Source organism: Thermobia domestica, chromosome 8 (assembly GCF_964235325.1).
Source record: "Thermobia domestica chromosome 8, izTheDome1.hap1.1, whole genome shotgun sequence".
Lineage (NCBI taxonomy): Eukaryota > Metazoa > Arthropoda > Insecta > Zygentoma > Lepismatidae > Thermobia > Thermobia domestica.
In genome coordinates, this window is record NC_137461.1 from 226,147,493 (window position 1) to 226,167,118 (window position 19,626).

The 19,626-nt window shown below is 34.7% G+C and overlaps 2 protein-coding genes and 1 long non-coding RNA gene across 3 annotated transcripts in view; 2 read left to right on the forward strand and 1 right to left on the reverse strand.

The window, feature by feature from the left end:
* The window catches only part of LOC145692482 (uncharacterized), a 617,057-nt gene that overhangs the window by 486,767 nt on the left and 110,664 nt on the right, over positions 1-19,626 (forward strand). The gene's annotated exons all lie outside the window — the stretch shown is intronic.
* LOC145691949 (cholesterol 7-desaturase nvd-like) overlaps positions 1-19,626 on the reverse strand; it is a 66,627-nt gene that overhangs the window by 46,701 nt on the left and 300 nt on the right. Inside the window, exons 2-3 of the mRNA XM_081767250.1 lie at positions 12,610-12,844; positions 10,111-10,300 (exon numbers count right to left, since the gene is read on the reverse strand). Of these exons, the coding sequence (XP_081623376.1) occupies positions 10,111-10,300; positions 12,610-12,807 (388 nt within the window). The 5' untranslated portion in view covers positions 12,808-12,844. The remainder of the gene's footprint in view (positions 1-10,110; positions 10,301-12,609; positions 12,845-19,626) is intronic.
* On the forward strand, positions 883-9,224 carry LOC145691948 (uncharacterized). Its single transcript, XR_014132593.1, has 4 exons — positions 883-927; positions 3,017-3,122; positions 3,979-4,110; positions 9,140-9,224. It is a non-coding gene; the product is annotated as an uncharacterized LOC145691948 (long non-coding RNA).

Here is a 19,626-nt window from a genome sequence, read left to right on the forward strand (position 1 = left end):
TTTCGTTTCATTATCTCTTTTTTTTTTTAATTTCTGTTCAAAATATATTTCCTAAGTCGAAGTATAATTGGAAAGTGTTTATTAAACTATTAAATATTAGCTTAAATGCCCGTTCTTCGCACGGGGGAAATATATTTAATAGTAATAATCTTCCTTATTCTATCTTGCTTGTGCGAAGAACGGGCATTTTAGGTACTTTGTGATAATTCTGAAACCACCATTGTATTTTCAACGATGTCTGTAGACATTATATTTTCTTCTTTTAAACAAAATTGTAAATAAATGTAATGACTCAGACTCCGGTCCATCGTTGTCTGTTAACTTTCTTTGGTGCTATTTGAGCACACTGGTGTCAAAGAGCATAAAGTAATCTGAATATGAAACTGACAAGTATTTAACTTTCTGTCAATGTGCACTCATGTCTAAAATGATTGTCGCATATCTATAAATGTTCTGTTGTAGGAATATAATTTGATAATGATTTCGTCCGGTATGTCTTATACACTGTTAAAAATGATTTATTCAAAAATGAATACATTTTACTACTCAAAAAAAAAAAATGAGTAAATTAGTCTCAATTTTGAGGAGAAAATAACTCAAAAAATGAGAATGAGGAAATTTAGTTGCATATTTGAGTCAGAGACTGGTTCTCAAAAACGAGTAATAATGTAGTCTTAAAAAATATTGTTTTATGATATAGATATATCATGGAATATCGTGAGATATAAAAGACAGCTTGCAAATGCAAGATTATGGAAAACAAGTACGAACAAGCTAACATAAGAGCACAAAAGTCCTTTATAATCCTGAACTATATGTTCTCATTTTGGCTGATGGAGGAACTACTTAGCGGATGGATAAAGAGAAAGTTAAAAAGGAAATATGGACGAAAAGTGTTGTTTACTAACAGCATATAGGATTTCGCAGGTACGTACTGCTAGCAACATGAATTTAGTTTTAAGTGTGAATGCAACATTGCTTGTGTGCGATCATTGTAATCGATTGACGGTTAATCACGACAATCCATTATTTTCCTTCGAAAATCATGAGTAATGCTTCTAGGTACTGGTTCCCAGATAGAATGCCCGGAAGCCTCACTCTATGCTTCTGGGCATTCTATATCTTAGACAAAGTTGTTGTGTTAATGATATGCGACTTTCCAATATATTCAGTAAATGGTTTACTTCTTTTTTTTTTTTTGTGAATTGGGGCGTGCAGGTTTACTTTTGGCGCTGCACTCTAAATAACTGTTGTTAAAATACAATTCTTTTAATAATTTCCTTCTTATTGTCCCCTAAATGATTTGTGGCGGGTGACATGAAAAAACTCCCTTGCGGGAAGGTTCTAGATTACTGGTCCCCCATGTAGGTTAGTAGCTGGGTTGGTTTCTTTCTCTACTAAAGTTTATACATGTAATCTACACAGTATTGCCGAGCGAGCGTTAGCGAGTGAAGGCGGTTTAGAGCCCCGCAGGGCACGTTGTTTTCTGTCTTTATTATTGCTCAATGGGAAGGGGGACCAGTAATCTAGAACCTTGCCATCACTTGCAGGCCCGTATCCACGCGGGAGGTCTAGGGGGTCGGGCTCCTAAATTTTTACTGCCTGCCTAAAATGTTCACGGTAGGCTTGCAAATGAACTATAATATGGTTGGATTCCCCTCCCCCTACATTTTTGGGCTGGCTACCGGCCTGCTCACTTGCACAGATAAAATTTCAAGGGACCACCAGAAGTATTAGTTGAAAAATTGCAATTCCTTTACGATTGCCATATAAATACGGATTCCGTATCTGTTGCATAAAAGCTACAATGTAAAAGAAAAAAAAAAAAAAAAAAAAACACACACAGGCATTACTCGAGCAGACTGTTTTATCAAGTTTTGACACATTTCTTACATTCTCAGGTTAGGTTAAAGTTTTTATTTTTTATTTTATTTTATTTTTTAGCAGCACTAAAGAACAAGCTCCAGTACTACATACAGATTAACTTCAGAAGGGCTCGATGTAAATACAGTGTGGACGTATGGCATAAACACGAACAAACTTGTGCTAGGTGGCAATAAAAGCATGAATGCTATCTAACCGAGTCAGTGCATAACGAACCTGGTGGCACTGTTCGTAGGTTTCTTTAAGAAAATTTCCCTCGACTGACACAAACTTTTCACTTTATCAAATTGTCCGTTGTTTGTTGAGTGTCCAATACTTATGACAGAAGTTATGTAATAATTTTAATCTAGCTATATTAAGGGAACTACCACCAGTGGCGTCATTTAGGGGGCAGGGAGGGGTAATTGCACCCCCTGAGATTTATATAGATTTTTTGAGTAGAATAGTAGTCAGTGAAAAACGCAAAATTTTCTTATATCAAGGGGTCTTGCCCTCCCACAAGCAAAATCTGAAATGACGCTTCTGCTACCAACCACATTTGTTTATTCATTTACTTTTTCCTTCTATTTTTACGGTTTTTTTTTTTTTTTTTGCAAAAGTATACACACAGCCAACAAAATGAAATATAGTAAAAATCTTTCAGTTTAACATCCCATGATTATGCCTTTAGGTTAAGGGAGACGATGATTAAAGCAAGTGAATGATGATGGAAGAATGAGAAAGTGGGAGGAAACGGGAGTACCTCGACAAAATCCACGAACACAATGTTGTTTATCACAAGCTTGCTTGGGTGAAAATCGTACCAAGGAAACCATGCACCTGAGGTAAGCGCTCCCCACTGAGCCACCGTGCACTCCACTAGCTAACAATGGGTGCAAATTATGCTACTTGCAGCACACACAAACTATTGCAATTGTATTGGTTTATTTCTGAATAACAAAGAACAATTTAAGTAGTGATGTTCGTTAACAAGAGTCTAATTGCTACTTCACATTATTCATGTATGCGCATTTCTAACATTGCAGTAAAACATTATGACAATGAACTACTTTTGAACTTCATGACTAGAAAAAGGTAAAATATATTATTTAATAGAATATATTTGTATAACAATTAAATCTTTATATTTCAGATGGATGCTGAATTTAAAAATTTGTTCGGCGCGACAGAGTCTGTTTTCAATGTCATCTGTTTGGCAGTGATAATTTTCTTTAAGGTTTCGCTAGAGAAAGTTCTTGGTGAGTAAGATCAAGTTTTCGTGTATATTTCTCATATTTCAGGTTGCATGTATAAATATGTACACAAGAGTCTATTTGTCATCAACACAACCCTACTTCTGGCAAAGCACCCATTTGTTTTTCTTTCTGTTTCTTTACATTATCTTTTTATAGTGTCTATTCACAAACATTGTTTTATTGTTATAATTCAATCGCAGCAAATAGTAGCTTTTATATGCTTTACTTTGAAAAGTAAAAATAAGTCAGTATTTTGAAACACGTGATACCTTTTAAATAAACGTACATGAACTCAAAATTGCACATCTTTGGCTTATTATCATCACGTCTTAAGACAGTGATGGGCAAAGCATGGCCCGCGGATTAGATGTAGCTCCTTAAACGTTTCCACCCAGCCCACGACGTGATTCATTACCTGACGAATATAACTTCACTTCTGAGAATCAGTGGATTATACTTCCAGCCAAATTATGAGAAATGTTTAAAAATGCATTCACAATACCATTTATCACATTCCCCTTCATGAACTTTCGAGTATTAATAGAGCTTGGTTTTACAAGTGATACAATCACTGTTTTTTTTTTAAAATTATATTGGCCCACCTATATTTTTTTCCGTTTTTCTTTAGCCTGCGGCCCAAAATGTTTCCCCATCATTGTGCTAAGGAATATAACAATTGTCTAGGGCTTTAGAAAGCAGTACACTTTAAGTAAAACCTTATTTCAACTCATGGAAGTAGTTTTTGAATAATTTAGTGTGATTTACATTGTACTTAAAAAAATATTTTGGCAGACAATAGCAATATCTACTAATTCCAAACATTATTATATACTGACTTAGTCATATTTTCTCTCTATAGATCAATTGCGCACTACATTTGCTTCCATTTCTACTACCACAAGGTGTAATCATACGTAAGAAAGGAGCTAAAATAGTAAGGAGAAGGCCGGCACCTTACAGGAGCCACGAATATGTCATTGCAGAGCTACAGGTAAGTCCTGTCAGGCGTTTCATTGGACACATAATTTTTGTATACCTTCCTGATTAGGAATATGTCCATTATCGTTCAATTGTAGTCATAGTTTAATAATTACAGAGTTAATACATTTACTTTCCAGGTTATACGTTTTGGAAATATCTTAATAGAAGGATGGTTTTATAAATAATTTAATTTGCATACTAATGGATGGTTCTAACGTCATCTGTATATGTAGCAGGGTTGGCAAAAACCATGGCTTTTATTGAAAAAAAAACGGGTTTTTTGGTTTAAACCAGGTTTTTTTGGTTTAAACCAGGTTTATTTGGTTTAAATAATTTGCTCTATATATTCATATCATATATGGACAGAAATAAGTTTGTTTCGCCTTGATGTTATTATGCAACAGCCGGGTTATGCTGGAAGGGGTCACATAAGCTTAAAGCGGAATAAAAACTGCTTCTCGAGTTACATCCGAGAAAAATTGTCCTCCATTTGAACTCGGAACCAGGACTAATTGGGCACAAATGCGATACGTCTGCCGACTCACTCACGAAGGAATCCTGATAAAAATACGTTGTACTGATCTTTACATGCTTCTTAATATAGCGCTCAAGAGTCATTTCAGAAGGACAAAAAGATAAACAGTGCACAAGTGAAACCATTATACTGAATTACATATGGACAATTTCAAACTACTACGGAGTACAGAAGAACTAATTTAATTCAAGTTAGTTAACAACGACTTTTATTGGTCCAAATTAAAGAAATACAACGACTTAATTTGCATATCACAAAGATACGAATTATTTGAGTCCACTTTGGCTCAGACTCATTTATACATAGGCCTAAATAGATATCGAAGATACTTCTCATTTCACTAAATGCCTCTCGTAAGGTCTGTATGACCCTCCTTCCCCCCCCACACACACAAAGTACGGCATTTCGATGTATTTTATCAATAGTAAACAAAACATTTTTTAGAATGTTTCTTTGATTGCAATTACATAACAATAATAACTACAAAAAAAAAAAATCACAAAACAAACATTTATAAACTTACATAAAAAAAAGTTGCTTTTGTAGTATAATCTTTTTGAGTAATGAATGGGGAATTTAGGTCTGAATATAATACGAATAATATACGGGAGTGAAACGTGATAACCCACAAATGTGTGTTCATCAAGATTTTACAAACACTTACACTTTTACGAACATTTTCGTTATTTGGTTTAAACCAGTTGGTTTTTTTGAAAAAAAAAAAAACAGCTGCTTTAAACATTGGTTTAAACCAGCCAACCCTGATATGTAGTCATTAAGTTTCCTTTCTATGAATAAAGAATCTGTATTCTCAAGCAGTGGCGGTATTTAAGTTTCGGAGTATAACTTTATAATGTTTGGATGTTAAAAGCCCTTTGCAGAGTTCCTCCGTGGCTAAGCGGTTAGCGTACGCGCTCTTGGCGCGGGAGACCCGGGTTCGATTCCCGGCGGAGCTCATGTGGTTCAGATTCCACGTTAATCAGTAGGTCCACGTCTCACATAGCCTCGCTGCTGAAAGGGACGCTAAACTGAAATTCAACTCCATTCAAAAGCACTTTGCAGGTTTCATATTACTGCAAGAGTACTCTACTTAGAGGAAAAAGAAATCACGGAACCAGCTATAATAGATTTAGTGAATTCTACTCGGAAAATGTATCGCCTTTTGTTGCAACAACTAACAAGTTTCCGACGAGTAGTGAAGAAACAATTTAGTGAAATTTTAACTTGGAATTAATTAGCCAATTATTTAGTCGTAGATAACTTCCTATGTTAGTAGTGTTCTGGATTTGTGTACTTCTTTGCAACTGTATCTCACTGTGCCTCTGACGAAGCCAATCCTGAGCGATCATTCAGTACACTAAAAGCCATCAAACTTAATATTCGTAGAACAAGGTCGAAGATGAAATTGAGCTCAGCCCCGTAACTTGGGCTTTTTCTTGGAAGACCAAACATTAATTAGACCTCCTAAAATATGTCAAGTTGAGGCCCCCTAGAATAATGATGGCATTTGAAGTGAAATCCTTACTAAACGTGTTCGATACTTCTTGGGGCGCCAGTTGATGGTTTACTAAAGTAAGATCCAGATTACATATATGCTACATTTTAAAGGAATGTATTTCGTTCAGATAGTGGGGCAGCAGAAACATCTTAAATTATTTGCAATGCTTTTGAAAATAGTACGGTGCTTCACAAGTTAACTAAATGAGACAATATGTTGAAAGTCTTACTAAATATATATTTTGTCTGGGGCTCTAATAGGACACATTTTACTGAATGAGGCTCTTAACACATTTTCGTTTCATTTTTTTTTCTGTTATGTGGTAAACCTTTTCCAAGCTTTATTTATAAGTTCCTGTTCATATCACATCATACAAAGCAACAAAGTTTTAACTCAAATGAATCCTATCAAACAACTGGAAGCTTAATTGGGGGGGAGCAGTTTCCCCATTCCCCCGCAAAAGTTACGGCATTGGTTGAGCCCTTTGCCAATCCTGAGCACTGAAAGCGAAGAATGGCACCACGTTGATATTGAGAAAGTAGTCAGCGAATTACTCTCCGAAAAAAAAAAAAAAATACGCCGGTTTAGAAATATGTGAGCAAGTTCCACAAGTTTTGACGAGTTTTCATATGTTAGTTGTAATGTGAACGTTAGGAAACAAATTATTTCTGCTCTTGCCTTTGAGGTGAGCGGTCCCAGGTTCGACTCCTGGTGGGGACACTCGGCCGAAAGAGTGTAACAGCTTTTTCAGACCTGCCATCTTGAGTGAAGTCTTTCTTGGGTTTCGTTCATTCATACCATTCAAATGCCGGGATGGGGGTACCTAATATAATGGTCCCAGGCTGCTTCCTTCCTTCCCCAATCCTTTCTTCCTTCCCTTTCATCGTACAGTGGGCTCGCTGAGGGACGTCATCCTTTATACGGGATGGGCTAACGTGGCCTTAGATGCCGACAGCCCAGAAATCTAATTCCTAATTCCTAGAAATTATTTCTTTTAAGAAACTTTTTATTCCCATGTAATTGCTTAATAATAATAATAATAATAATAATAATAATAATAATAATAATGATAATAATAATGATAATAATAATAATGTACAATTTTTGTATATTAGCAAGTAGTGTCTGACTAGATGGAAAAATAACTCTACTACTGTATAAATTGTACGTGTGCCATGAACGTAGAAACAGGAAGAGCCCTTTTGACATTTTCGCGGATGTAGGGGGGCATGCATTCTTAGTTACGCTACTATTCTCAAAACATTCTAGTAATTTGTTTAACAATTGCTAAAAAAAAGTAGAAATCGAATAACGGTGAAATTTTATATAACTTAGAATTTGTGGTGTGATTCATTGTTTCTTTCTTTCTTTCTTTCTTTTTTTTTTCGTCACACATAAGCAGAAATGACTAATTTTCAGGTTTATTGTTTCCTTGTCTTGCATAGATGAAACAGATCGAAATGGTTTTGGTTACCTTTCAATTTCCTTATTTTTATAATCTTATTTCAATTGATATTAATCCTTCCAGAACGTGACAACCCTACTATTATTGAGCTGAGCGAAGCGAAGCTCTTATACTCGGGTTAGCCGTTTGGTTGTCCGCGAACTCCTCCTAGACCGTTTGGCCGATCTCAACCAAACTTAGCACGCTGATAGAGTATGTCGCGCTGAGTGACAACATAGGTCGAAATCAAAAATCCGATGTACCATCGAGGAATAATGACCGAAAAGCGCTTCCTCCTAGACCGTTTGGCCGATCTCAACCAAACTTAGCACGCTGATAGAGTATGTCGTGCTGAGTGAGAACATAGGTCGAAATCAAAAATCCGATGTACCATCGAGGAATAATGACCGAAAAACGCTTCCTCCTAGACCGTTTGGCCGATCTCAACCAAACTTAGCACGCTGATAGAGTATGTCGTGCTGAGTGACAACATAGGTCGAAATCAAAAATCCGATGTACCATCGAGGAATAATGACTGAAAAACGCTTGCATAGACTTAACATGGGGAAAAAGTTTTCACGCGATTTTTTTGTCAACAATTAAAAATGACATTTATTATTGCATAATGGCCAGGAATGATTACGTAGTTTAAGCTCGCTCAGCTCATTTCATTGCAATCGGGTACATCCATTGCATTCCTAGTTATAAAGATCGCCATAGACGAGTCAGGTCTTGTCTTTTATTTGATGTTTATTAGGATCACGCAAGTGGGATATATATAATATTGTAATGTTAGTACCATAGGTGTTCATTTTACTCCGACCTCACTCACCTTCATTCTCACAGTGAATTGGCCCTCGCCCTCACCTTCGAAGAGAGTTGACCATCGCTCTCGCCTTCGTGTTGGGAATTTGTCCTCGCTCTAGCCCTGACAGTGACAGTTGGCCCTCGCCCTCGCTGTCCAAGCTTGTCATCGCCCTCGCGTCATTATGGTTGAGAGAGAATTTGAGGGTGAGGATGCCCTCGAGAGGGCCATCCTCGCAAGGGTAAACACCTCTGGCTTAGTACGTCCGTTACACCGCTCAATAACTCTTCAAGAAAAGATAATTTTAAAATTGTTTTCTGCAATCAACAGCTAGATAATTATCTCGGAGGAGTTCGTTAATGGATGTGATCCACCTACTTGTAGTGATAGAAATAAACCATTTCCGCTTAACGTTGATCACTATAGAGCATAGACAGTAATCTCACATTGTATATTTTTTAATTGATTAAGCGTCCCTAGAATATATTCCATTTCCACTCTAATCACTCTGCTAAAACACTAAATGGTAGATCTACTACAACTTCTGGTTTCAATATTAATTGAAGAAATATTGCGTAATTCTCTTTACTGTCTTTACCAGAGTCTATATTATCGTATTTCAATTGATACTAATTCAAATTAGAACGTAGCAACACTAATATTATTCGAGATATCGCCATACACGAATAAGATTTATAAGTATTTCATTTTATTTTTATTTCTATTGTCACTAATTACACAATCTCTTTGTTTCCAGGGAGATGAAGGCATAGACACATTTATAGCAAATGAAAAACTTCTGGGAGGATCTCGTGTCCATTGGCAGTCGACACAGACTGTTTTCGTCGTTGTCGTTAAAATTTAACCCATTTTTCGCACAGTAACACCGTTGCTAGGGCGTTTTCTCCCTCTAGGACTCCTGCTGGTCCAACCCGAAACCTTCTTCATGGATGGGAGATACAGGACTACAATACCATATAACTCCCATGGGGCTGAGAGTCATGGTTTCGGAGCCTTTGTGGCAGGCACGGACAAACCACACTTACTTTTATTATATATATATTGATTAGGGAAACTACATTTCATATTATGTGTTTTTCTAGAGGACTCAACTTCATATTCTTTTAGGGAAGTAAAATAAAAATGGTTGACATGCTAAGAAAATTTAAGAGAAAAGAATCAAGAAAACTAATCGGTTGTTTCGCTAAAAATGTGGAAGTTATTGTGATAAGAAATTGATGGTGATACTAGTATATTTGTTTTCAGAGAAAAAGCATAGTGTAATTTCATTATGGGTGTAAAATAAGGGGTATATTTTTACTTAATAAAAGACAAGATTGCACTGTCCCAATTCTGGAGAAGTTACTAAGCGACAAAGGCGGTGTGTGGAGGTTAAACTCCACACTTTCTTCACTTTGGCATATATTGGAATTGTCGTAATCAGGATCACATCACAGCCTCTTCAATGTTGTCCTGAGTACCCATTTTAGAAAGATAAGGTGAATTTATGAGCCGCATTGAGCGATGGAAAAAATCTCAAGATCAAGGCCCGGCAACGCTCACGATTTTTCGAACATGCTACCGCGACTCATATCTTTCTATATAGTGAGCTAAATTTCTATAATCATAATTTTAACATAAAAACAAGAGATAAGCAAAAACAAACTTCGTGAATTGACTTAGCTACATGAAGGTACAACTATCGAAATCCTTTCTTATGTCACTTACCGAGAGCAGATATATATTTGACTTCTTCTTTCTTCAAGTCATTTGACTCTAGAATCACAAACCATCCATTTGGAAACACTGGAGGTAACGACCCTACTTTCCTTGTTCTCCGAGCTTCTTTCATTATTGCTTTTCTTGATTTGCTTTGTGAAAAATCCACCGAATTCGCGCCACCTGTATCATCCAGGTCCTGTAGATAATTGACAGAGAGGTATAGAATGTATCAGTACATACAACAAAAATCGTATCAGGCCAAAAGTATGGTACACATGAATTTATACATTTGCCCTATTTAACAATGTACTCTACTCTTCCTTTGAAGCGTTATTAGCAAAATGCTGGAAACACTATTAAACAACACACAGAGCAGTCCAAGATAGTGATCCCAATGTGGACCCCTTAGGAATCCGAACAACTGTTCAAAACCATACAGCATGCACGTAAATAGCACGTGCAAACACTTCGAGCAGCCACGCAATAGGTTTTCAGTTAGATAACCAATGGAACACTTCCTGAACATATGCAGCCTCATGTATTCATTCAGTTCATTCAACGTGGAACTAGGTATAGCTGAACAATGAACGTCATCTTCGCCCAGTAGGCGATCAGGCGCCAAGTCATCATGTTTCTACACAAGATCGATACAGTTATGTGCGGCGATCTGGCAGGTGAGGATATCAAATGTAAACCTAGTAATGGACGCAGGATTGTTCTAGCGATACTGGGATAAGCGTTGCCGTAGCGGATGTCATAATTATCCAGATAGGATCCAAGTGCAGGATTCACGATGTGAAATGTTAGTCCCCTGAATTATGATTAGAGACGAGTGAGTTCTGTAGCGTGTTGGTCCTATATCGGAATGCTAAATGTGGATTATGTACAAAGGCTACAAATATATGCTATATGTTTCCGTTCAGTTATGTGTCTTCAGATAGCATACGGACATTACTTTGTTCAAGACAAAAATAATATCACTTTCCAACATCCTCGTCTTTCATTTCCCTCTCCACTACAGTTTTCGAAACCCCTAGTACTCGACACTTACCAGTTATTACATTCCTAAAAAAGTGTCTCAATGCAACTGTGAACTGTGAACACTTTTTCACTGTGAACACTTTTTCACTAACTCCTTCAAGGTATCTGCACATGTTTCTTGCCACTGTGTGATACATCTCACTATACAACTGCACTATGTGAGCCCGGATTTTCAAAACAATGTAGAGGTTTAGATAGAGTCTGCTCTTTAAACACCCTCATAGATAAAAAGTCACGGGGATTTAGATGAAAACTAAAATATAAAAATACAAAAACCTTTATTCGCTGTAATACGGACAAACGTGTGTATTCAGTCATTCTTTTGTTCACAATGCAGAATTGTGATAAGCTTAATTGCCACGCCTCGCCTAACAACAACTTTCCTTGATCTTGACTATCCGTATTTCCAGGGAATCCAAAAGGTGTTTGTGTGTGTCAAATTTAACAAAACATGTTTTTGTCATATTCTAAAAATTGCATATGTAAACTATTCGTGCGCCATCTAATGGAGCACAGTAACATACGTGGACTGTGCGTATCGATATTTTGATACTGTTTGCAGAACTTTGAGCTGGCGCATTGCGCACAACTTTGACTCAGCAGAAAAAGTATTTCAGACTACTATGGGCTCATGAATACTATAGCTGGTGTGCTGAGTAACCGACAATGATATTTCTTGATGAAACCTCTTCAACGTATTGAAACCCACTCGTCGTAACCCTCTTTGCTGATGTGAACTGTAGAGCGTCATAGAGGTCCAAAGTTAGGAATGATAGTGTGGGACCCATTGGTTAGGCCTACGTATTCAATAGCAACTGCTACGCATTAAGGAGAAACTCATTACTCTCCAGACAGGGTGAACGTTCTGAAATTGCAATCAAGTGTGCATACTTATGTAACGAATCTGTTCCTTTAAATTTCATTCCACTCATATTACCTGTTGTATTTTAATTTTCTTAACCAGCAGTATTACAAGTAGCAACTCTCGAGAAAAATCATTTTACCGATGTGATTTTCCTCACGAACCGCCACACGATATGTAATGTTTAATGTTTACAACATTTTGAGAAATGAATTAAAAGTAGAAATGAGAGTTATGAGCATCGAGACATATAAGAATGCACATGCACGGTCTGCTAGAAAATAAAACTCACTACTTACCTGCCCAATGATAACATTCCTGTGCCATTCCCACTGTAGTTTTAGTATGATTTATAACTAACATGAAAGTAAGTTTCCTCTTGGTTAAGTCTTTAGCATACGCCCCTTTCGCATGAGGAACCCAGGTTCGATTCCAGGCTTAAGCGTATGTGGTTTGCACCCCAATTAAGCAGTAGACCTACATCTCATTTAGCTTTCCTGCTGAAAGGGACACTAAATTCAATCTTGTCAAATTTGAAAATAAAAATTATAACTACATGCTATAAACCATGGTACACATACAAGTTATAAGAATCAACTTACCCAACGCCAGTCGAGAGGGCGAAATGCATAATTATAAGCAATAGCTGTAATTAAGATGAATGTGGTAATCAATATCCAAAGGTATATGTTTCCAAAGTTGACATAGTCAAGGAAGGGAACAGTGCTTTCAATGTACTTCAAAATAATTAACGATGTTTCCATTGATGTAAGCTCTGAAGATTCCCTTGTTACTGCCATAATGTTTAGTTCTAATTTCAAAGGTAGAATTCCTTAACTGTAACGGAAAAAATAGGTGGGAAAAGTGTGTTAATTTCATTCCTTATATATTATTTATATAAATATACTTTCCTAAGCTACTAGAAGCAAAAGAAAGTACATATAAGAAAAGGTGAAAATTGTAAGTTAAATAGTAATAGCATAACTTCCACCAGAATGTTTAAATTTATTTCATTTTCTTTAGCTAGTTTTTCTCTGTGTTACAAATAATATGGGACATGAAGGGCTTTCACATGGGACGTGAAACAAAAAAATTGCCAAAATTTGATTGAAAAATATCTGAATTTAAGACAACATTCTTGACTAAATCAGCATAGGAGAGTTGAGTAGGATGTGGGTGGAACTCGAATTGCAGCCACCATTTTATATAAAAAAGTTGATAAATGAGTGAAGAGCCGCAAAATCAATACCAAAATACAATGTATAAAATTACTCAAATTAACGAATTATTAACCAACATGACCACACACAAGTAAAATAAAGTACTTATACGCTAAAGAAATGAAAAAAAAATAATCTGTATATTTCTTGCGTAAAGGTAAATTTTGTTGTAAATATTTTACATTTTAGCCAATTTGCCTGAACTGGGGATCCAAAGTGTGATTTTCTTCGTTATTTTCCCTTGATTAGCATTCAATTACGTAACTTTCGATCCATATTAGAATTCGATACTCAAAAATCTCGATTCGATTTTTTTTTCACAGAAAGGTAAATTGTGGTGTTTTTAGTCACTTTTTCAAAATTTAGGCCGTTTGCGGGAACTGAAGATCCAAAGTGCGATTCTTGCGTTATTTTTCCATTGATTAGCATGCAAATACGCAACTTTTGAGCTCTATTAGAATTCGATACTCGAAGAATTGATTTTTTCCCTCCACGCTAATTTTTATATGCATATAATATATTAAAGCTTCATAAAAGATGATATTATAGGTCAAAAACTTCCAACGTTTGATTTTATCCTTTTTTACGTCATCTCTGATAACCTAGTATAGTAAAAACATTTTAAACAATACACAAATTTGAGTTGAAATTCATTATATATAATTCTTTTTCCTGTCATTTTAACTACACGAAAAATAAGTTGGGAAAAACTTCCGAAACTTGTCATACTTCATTTGATTTTTCCCTGAAAAATCAAGGACACTGACGAACATATCGTACGAGTTTAGCCAAACACATTTAATTAAAATCAAATTTGGTATAGTGGTTTTCCTTAATATGCTGTATAAGCGTATGAAAAATTAAGTTGTGCAGGCTTACAATTTCCAAGTTATAGATGACTTTATTTTGTACATATCAAGGAAACAAAAAAACATATATGTAAATAATCTCAACGGATTAAGTTCTTCGTAATTCTAGACTTTAACAAGCTATATAACCGTATAAAGTACTATGTTGTTAAGTCTTACGGTTTCTGAGTTATGGGCGGTCGAACATTGCGTCATGTTCTGAAAAGCAAAAGGCCATATGGGCCATTTCGACGTAACAAAGTTGCACACGATTTCGAAGCTTTTAAATGTACTCTCAGAATTATCAGAAAGAGAAAAGCTTTTAACATGCGCACGGTAATTAAAGGTAGTTTAAAGTTTAAAAATGAATTGTTCATGATTGTGGCACACTATTTTAATGATATATCAAAGGTGGAACATCGTATGTAACAAACGTTACACGCACAAATAAGAATTTTCCAGAAACAAATGAAAAAAATAATATTTTTGCTCAACTGCTTTGTCGTCTAAAATGAACATAATATTTTTGTAATGTAAAGGTACTACATAACTAAAACCAGAAAAGTATTTCCCTAATTATTAACATTTGTCTGTTGAAAATAGCAATATGTTCGTAAAAACTGTTACCGAGACATTTAAAATACTTCTATTCATAAGAATTATGTCTACTACTTTCAATTAAAAATACACGTGTTGAAATGAAAAATGAAATGAAATCTTTGAGTTTTGTGTCCCACGCTTATACCAGGTAGGCTAAATGAGACGGTGATGATGAGGAGTGAATGAAATGGTAGAATGAAAAAAATGGGAGGAAACGAGAGAACTTCGAGCAAACCATGCACACAGTGTTTGTCCACCACCAAGTTCACTTGGCGCGAGCTGGGATCAAACCAGGGACCACATGCACTAGAGTTGAACGGAATATCTGTGGTAAAATGAGAATTTTACGAACACACTTTTTACTGTGAAAAGAAAAAAGTTACTAATTTAAAATCAAGTGATGTTAATACACTGAAGATTACAATATTTGTAGAACTTTCACTTCTTTTCTGGGTGTACCAAGATTCTTTGTCGATAATAACAATTGAAAGCTTAAATAATATTGAACTGGTATTGAAGTGGAACTACCTAATGTTTGAATTGGTGTCTGTGTATCTAGTGTCTCATGAAGCAGTGTTTAGTTGGTGAAACGTCACACGATATTAGGTTTGTAACAAAATTTGTTTGGGTCTTGCTGCTGAAAGGGACGTTAAACTCAAAATCAACTCAACCTATCTAGAAGAAGGGTGAAACAAAATTCATTACTGCTACCAGCTAACAAATATTTATACTCCATTTCTCGTTCTCGTAAAATACCAAATCTATTTGTGAATCCATAAATGTAGTGATATTATTACTTTCATGTAAACCTAAAAAGAATCTTATGTAAAGTGTATCTCTTCTGTTCCTATCAATAGCTTCGACTATGTGTCTCTTTCTTTCATTCTTTTGTAATAATAATAATAATAATAATAATAATAATAATAATAATAATAATAATAATAATAATAATAATAGACATTGTTTTCCTCAGAAACTTGCGACTTAAAGGCCTACAGTGTAGGGCTCTGTTGATAACAGCACACCGGACATTGTTTATAAAATGGCAGAAAAACATTACTCACTAACTTCTTGTCTACTGTGGAACTGCAGGAAATTATCATATTTCTTCGCGATGATGTGAACACCAAAGTGAAATGTTGTGTTTCTACACAATTTTCTGTTCTCGGTTGACTGGATAAATTTAAAAACTATTATTGTAAAGAAAATAAAACTAATGTCTTCAGGGGGAATCGATCTGAGGACCCCGTGACTTGAGACCACGGAGTTACCGATTATACCATCAAGACCTCGTTGCAAGGAAAGCGATACATTGAGTGATTTGTCGAAAGAGTCCAAGCACTTTACATCTCACTGCATATTTCACTTGTTTCGTTTTTATTGTGTTCACTCTTTGTGTTTTTCGTACAATGCACGAAAAAGCAAATACACTTTTCGCCACGATGCCCAGAAATACTGTTGTAACTGAGCAGCATGTAGGAAAAATGAAAATGAAATGAAAGGTTTAAGTTTTACATCCTACGGTTATGCCGGTTAGGCTACAGGATCATTAAATAGGAAGTTACTGGCGGAATGATTTTATTTTCATAGCAGCAAACGGCAACATACTATCCCGCGGAAAACATGTATAAACTTTTGTGACAGACAATACATAATACTTATAAAGTAACATTTAGTAATATTAAGACACTTGTGACATTACTGTATTTTCAAAAAACTTAAAATGTTCGTTACTGAATTCTCTATATATATCTTTGTGTGTGTGTGTTTGTATGTGTGATTTCTCTCTCTGTTATTTGCGGATTTTTCAATTTTGAGCCCTCCATTCCCTGGAGCATTAAAAACTATTTGAAAGAAGTAGTGGAATTTTTTGTGTCACTCTTACCGTTCATGAGATATTGACTAAAAAATAGTCCTTCTTTTAGGAGATTTAGGAGGCATATTTCGAGAGCCGTAATTTATAGAGAGATGATATTAATGGTGATAAATATCAATATCAGTTATTGACTTAATAATTATAGCGTCATTAGTTACGGATTCAATAATTATTGCGTGACTAGTTATTGATTAAATTCATAATTATTGCGTCATTACTTTTGATTCAATACATAATTATTGCGTCAGCAGTGATTGACTCAAAATTTTTTGCGTTATTAGTTATTGATTCATTGTTGACTCAATAATTATTGCGTCATTAGTTATTGATTCAATAATTATTGCGTCATGAGTTACTGATTTAAATAATTCTTGCGTCATTGGTTACTGATTTAACAATTGTTGCGTCGTTAGTTGTGTCTCAATAATTATTCCGTTATTACTTATTGATTCAATGATTATTGCATTAGTTATTGATTCAATATTTATAGCGTCATTTGTTATTATTTAAATAATTCTTGTGCCATTAGTTGTTGACTAATTAATTGTTGCGTCATTAGTTACTTTCGCAATAATTATTGCGTCCGTAGTTATTGATTCAATAATGATTGCGTCATTAGTTATATATTTAATAATTCTTGTGTCATTAGTTATTGTCTCAATGATTATTACCTCATTAATTATTTTCTCAGTAATTATTGCGTCATACTTATTGATTCAGTAATTATTGAATCATTAGTTATTGGCTCAATAATTATTGCGTCATTAGTTATTGGGTAATAATAAATTTGGAGAAAATAATGCTTTTTAAGTTCGTTCTGGCAATGTTCTTCGAGGATTCTCAACTAGTTTTATATAATACCGTGTGTACATTTTTTTAATGCACAAATTGTAAATTACAAATGTAGTAGGGTTCGCTCAAGGTCAGCGTTGGTAAATAATGAAAGTACAATGTTCAAAACAATAGATCAATGAGTAACATTTTTGACAGAGAAAACAATAAACAATAAATCATACGCAGTAATACAAATACCAAAAACTCTCTCAACCTTGATATATCAATTTCCTAAATTCCTCATGATTGCTTGCAAAAATTGAAATATATTGCGAGCTCCAACTAGATCTGGCGTAAACATGAAGGATCTAATGTGCATAGACATAAGAATATCAATTTTGATTATACATTCCGTGACGTCAAATTTATTACTAATCTTTGGGCTTAGTTTCGTAAATTTCCGTAAACATTTTCAATGGTCGCCGTTTGCTTAGATTAGTTCTAAAGAGTCATTGAATTAGATCTAACTAGGAATGATTCCAAAGGTGAAACTTGAATCTGAGGGTAACCTATATATTTCCTGAAAGGATTTCTCGACCAAGTTCCAAGAGAGGTTTCAATTCCCTGTCCAGACAAGTGCAGTTATTTATTATCACAACTAATGCCATTCATTGCTGTGGGTAGATGTGACACATTCAAAGTATTTCAATTTCTACATTTTCCGCGATTTAATCTATATACGTTGGCAGATCAGTACGTTCATGATCTATTCGTCAACTGCTCATCTAGACGAGTTGTTTGATATGTCACATGGTACAAAAACATGCAGTAGATTTTGAGTTACTAATTAGGTGGAAACTTGTCGGGTGGTAATTTGAGCTCATTTGCTCAATGAGAAAAGCTCTTTCTTTGTAGCTATATAGACCCGATTGATCACAATTAAGAGTTTAAGCCCTCTCGCCATGATAAGGCTCGTATTGTAGTAGATGCTTTCTACTATCGAAAAGTAATACTAATAATTGATTACAAGAAATAGGTCGCCAGCGGCAACGGGAAAAAGCTACCGCAAAAGGAAAATAATTGTGCAATCTGACTAAATAAAAAAATAAGACAAAATTGATTACAATGTTCAATTACCTATCTAGGCACTCTCACATCTTAGTGGGTACTCTATAGCTGTTTAAAAAAGTCAAATTGTTATATATAACTGAATCAATGCTGTTTAAGAAATGATATAATTCTTTTTTTTTCAAATACCATTTTATTATGACAGTCGAAATTCATTAAAATCAGTAAACTCTGCTTTTGCTACTTCATAACAGAAGTTACAGAAATTATGTTTATAGATTTTAAAAAGGGAAAAATAAATGAGATTTTTAAGCATGCACAATTTTCCAGGGATTTAAAATTATTGCAAAATAATGTAGTCGAAACACAGAACAGTTATGTCTTTTGATACAATATTCAAAATTCATAGAATTTACGTATTATTCAATTGTACAGATAATCATGTGAGCAAGAAGTAAAATTTATACTAATTATAGGTACAGATTTACTTTGCAGTGGCCATTAAATTATTAACAACATGTTTCATACATACCTTTAGGAAAATTGTCTTATGTTAGGTTGTCATAATTCTTTTCTTTAATAAATTATTCATTTTTAATACATTAAAAATTAATTACATTTTTATTTCACGAAGAAATTCTTCAATTATTCTTATTGTTTTTTATAAACACAATTATATCAATAAAATAATCGTAGGCCACATATCTTGCAAAGTTCATATTTTTACCGGTAATCAGAAATAGAAAGAAATATTATTATCGAAGAATTATTCTGCTATTTAGATTTGATCAGGAAAAACATTAAGCAAAAGAGAACTGCGACTCGAAATCGTACGAAATGATTGACTGTATGTATTTGCTGAATCATTAACATTTCAGATAATTTGGAATACGATACTAATTTGAAATAAAACGACATGCAAAAATCAACTAGTAAATACTCATGCTCTTAAGATATATTTTACAGAAAATTTTGAAATAGCCAAGATCTCTCTGTTTCTCATCGCTTATTAGATTAGTTTTACTAATCGAAAACATACTGTAAAATTCGTACTACAGAATTAATAGGATGTACTATTACGAAATATGCAGGTAATCGGTATTAGGTTTGAAAGCGGGAGGCTGTAAATTTCCTTACACGAGCAGTGTGTTCACTACGTAAATATCAGGAAAACATACTGTAAATGTATTTTCCATATTTGAAGAAAAGTATACTGTCAACACCACCGATAAT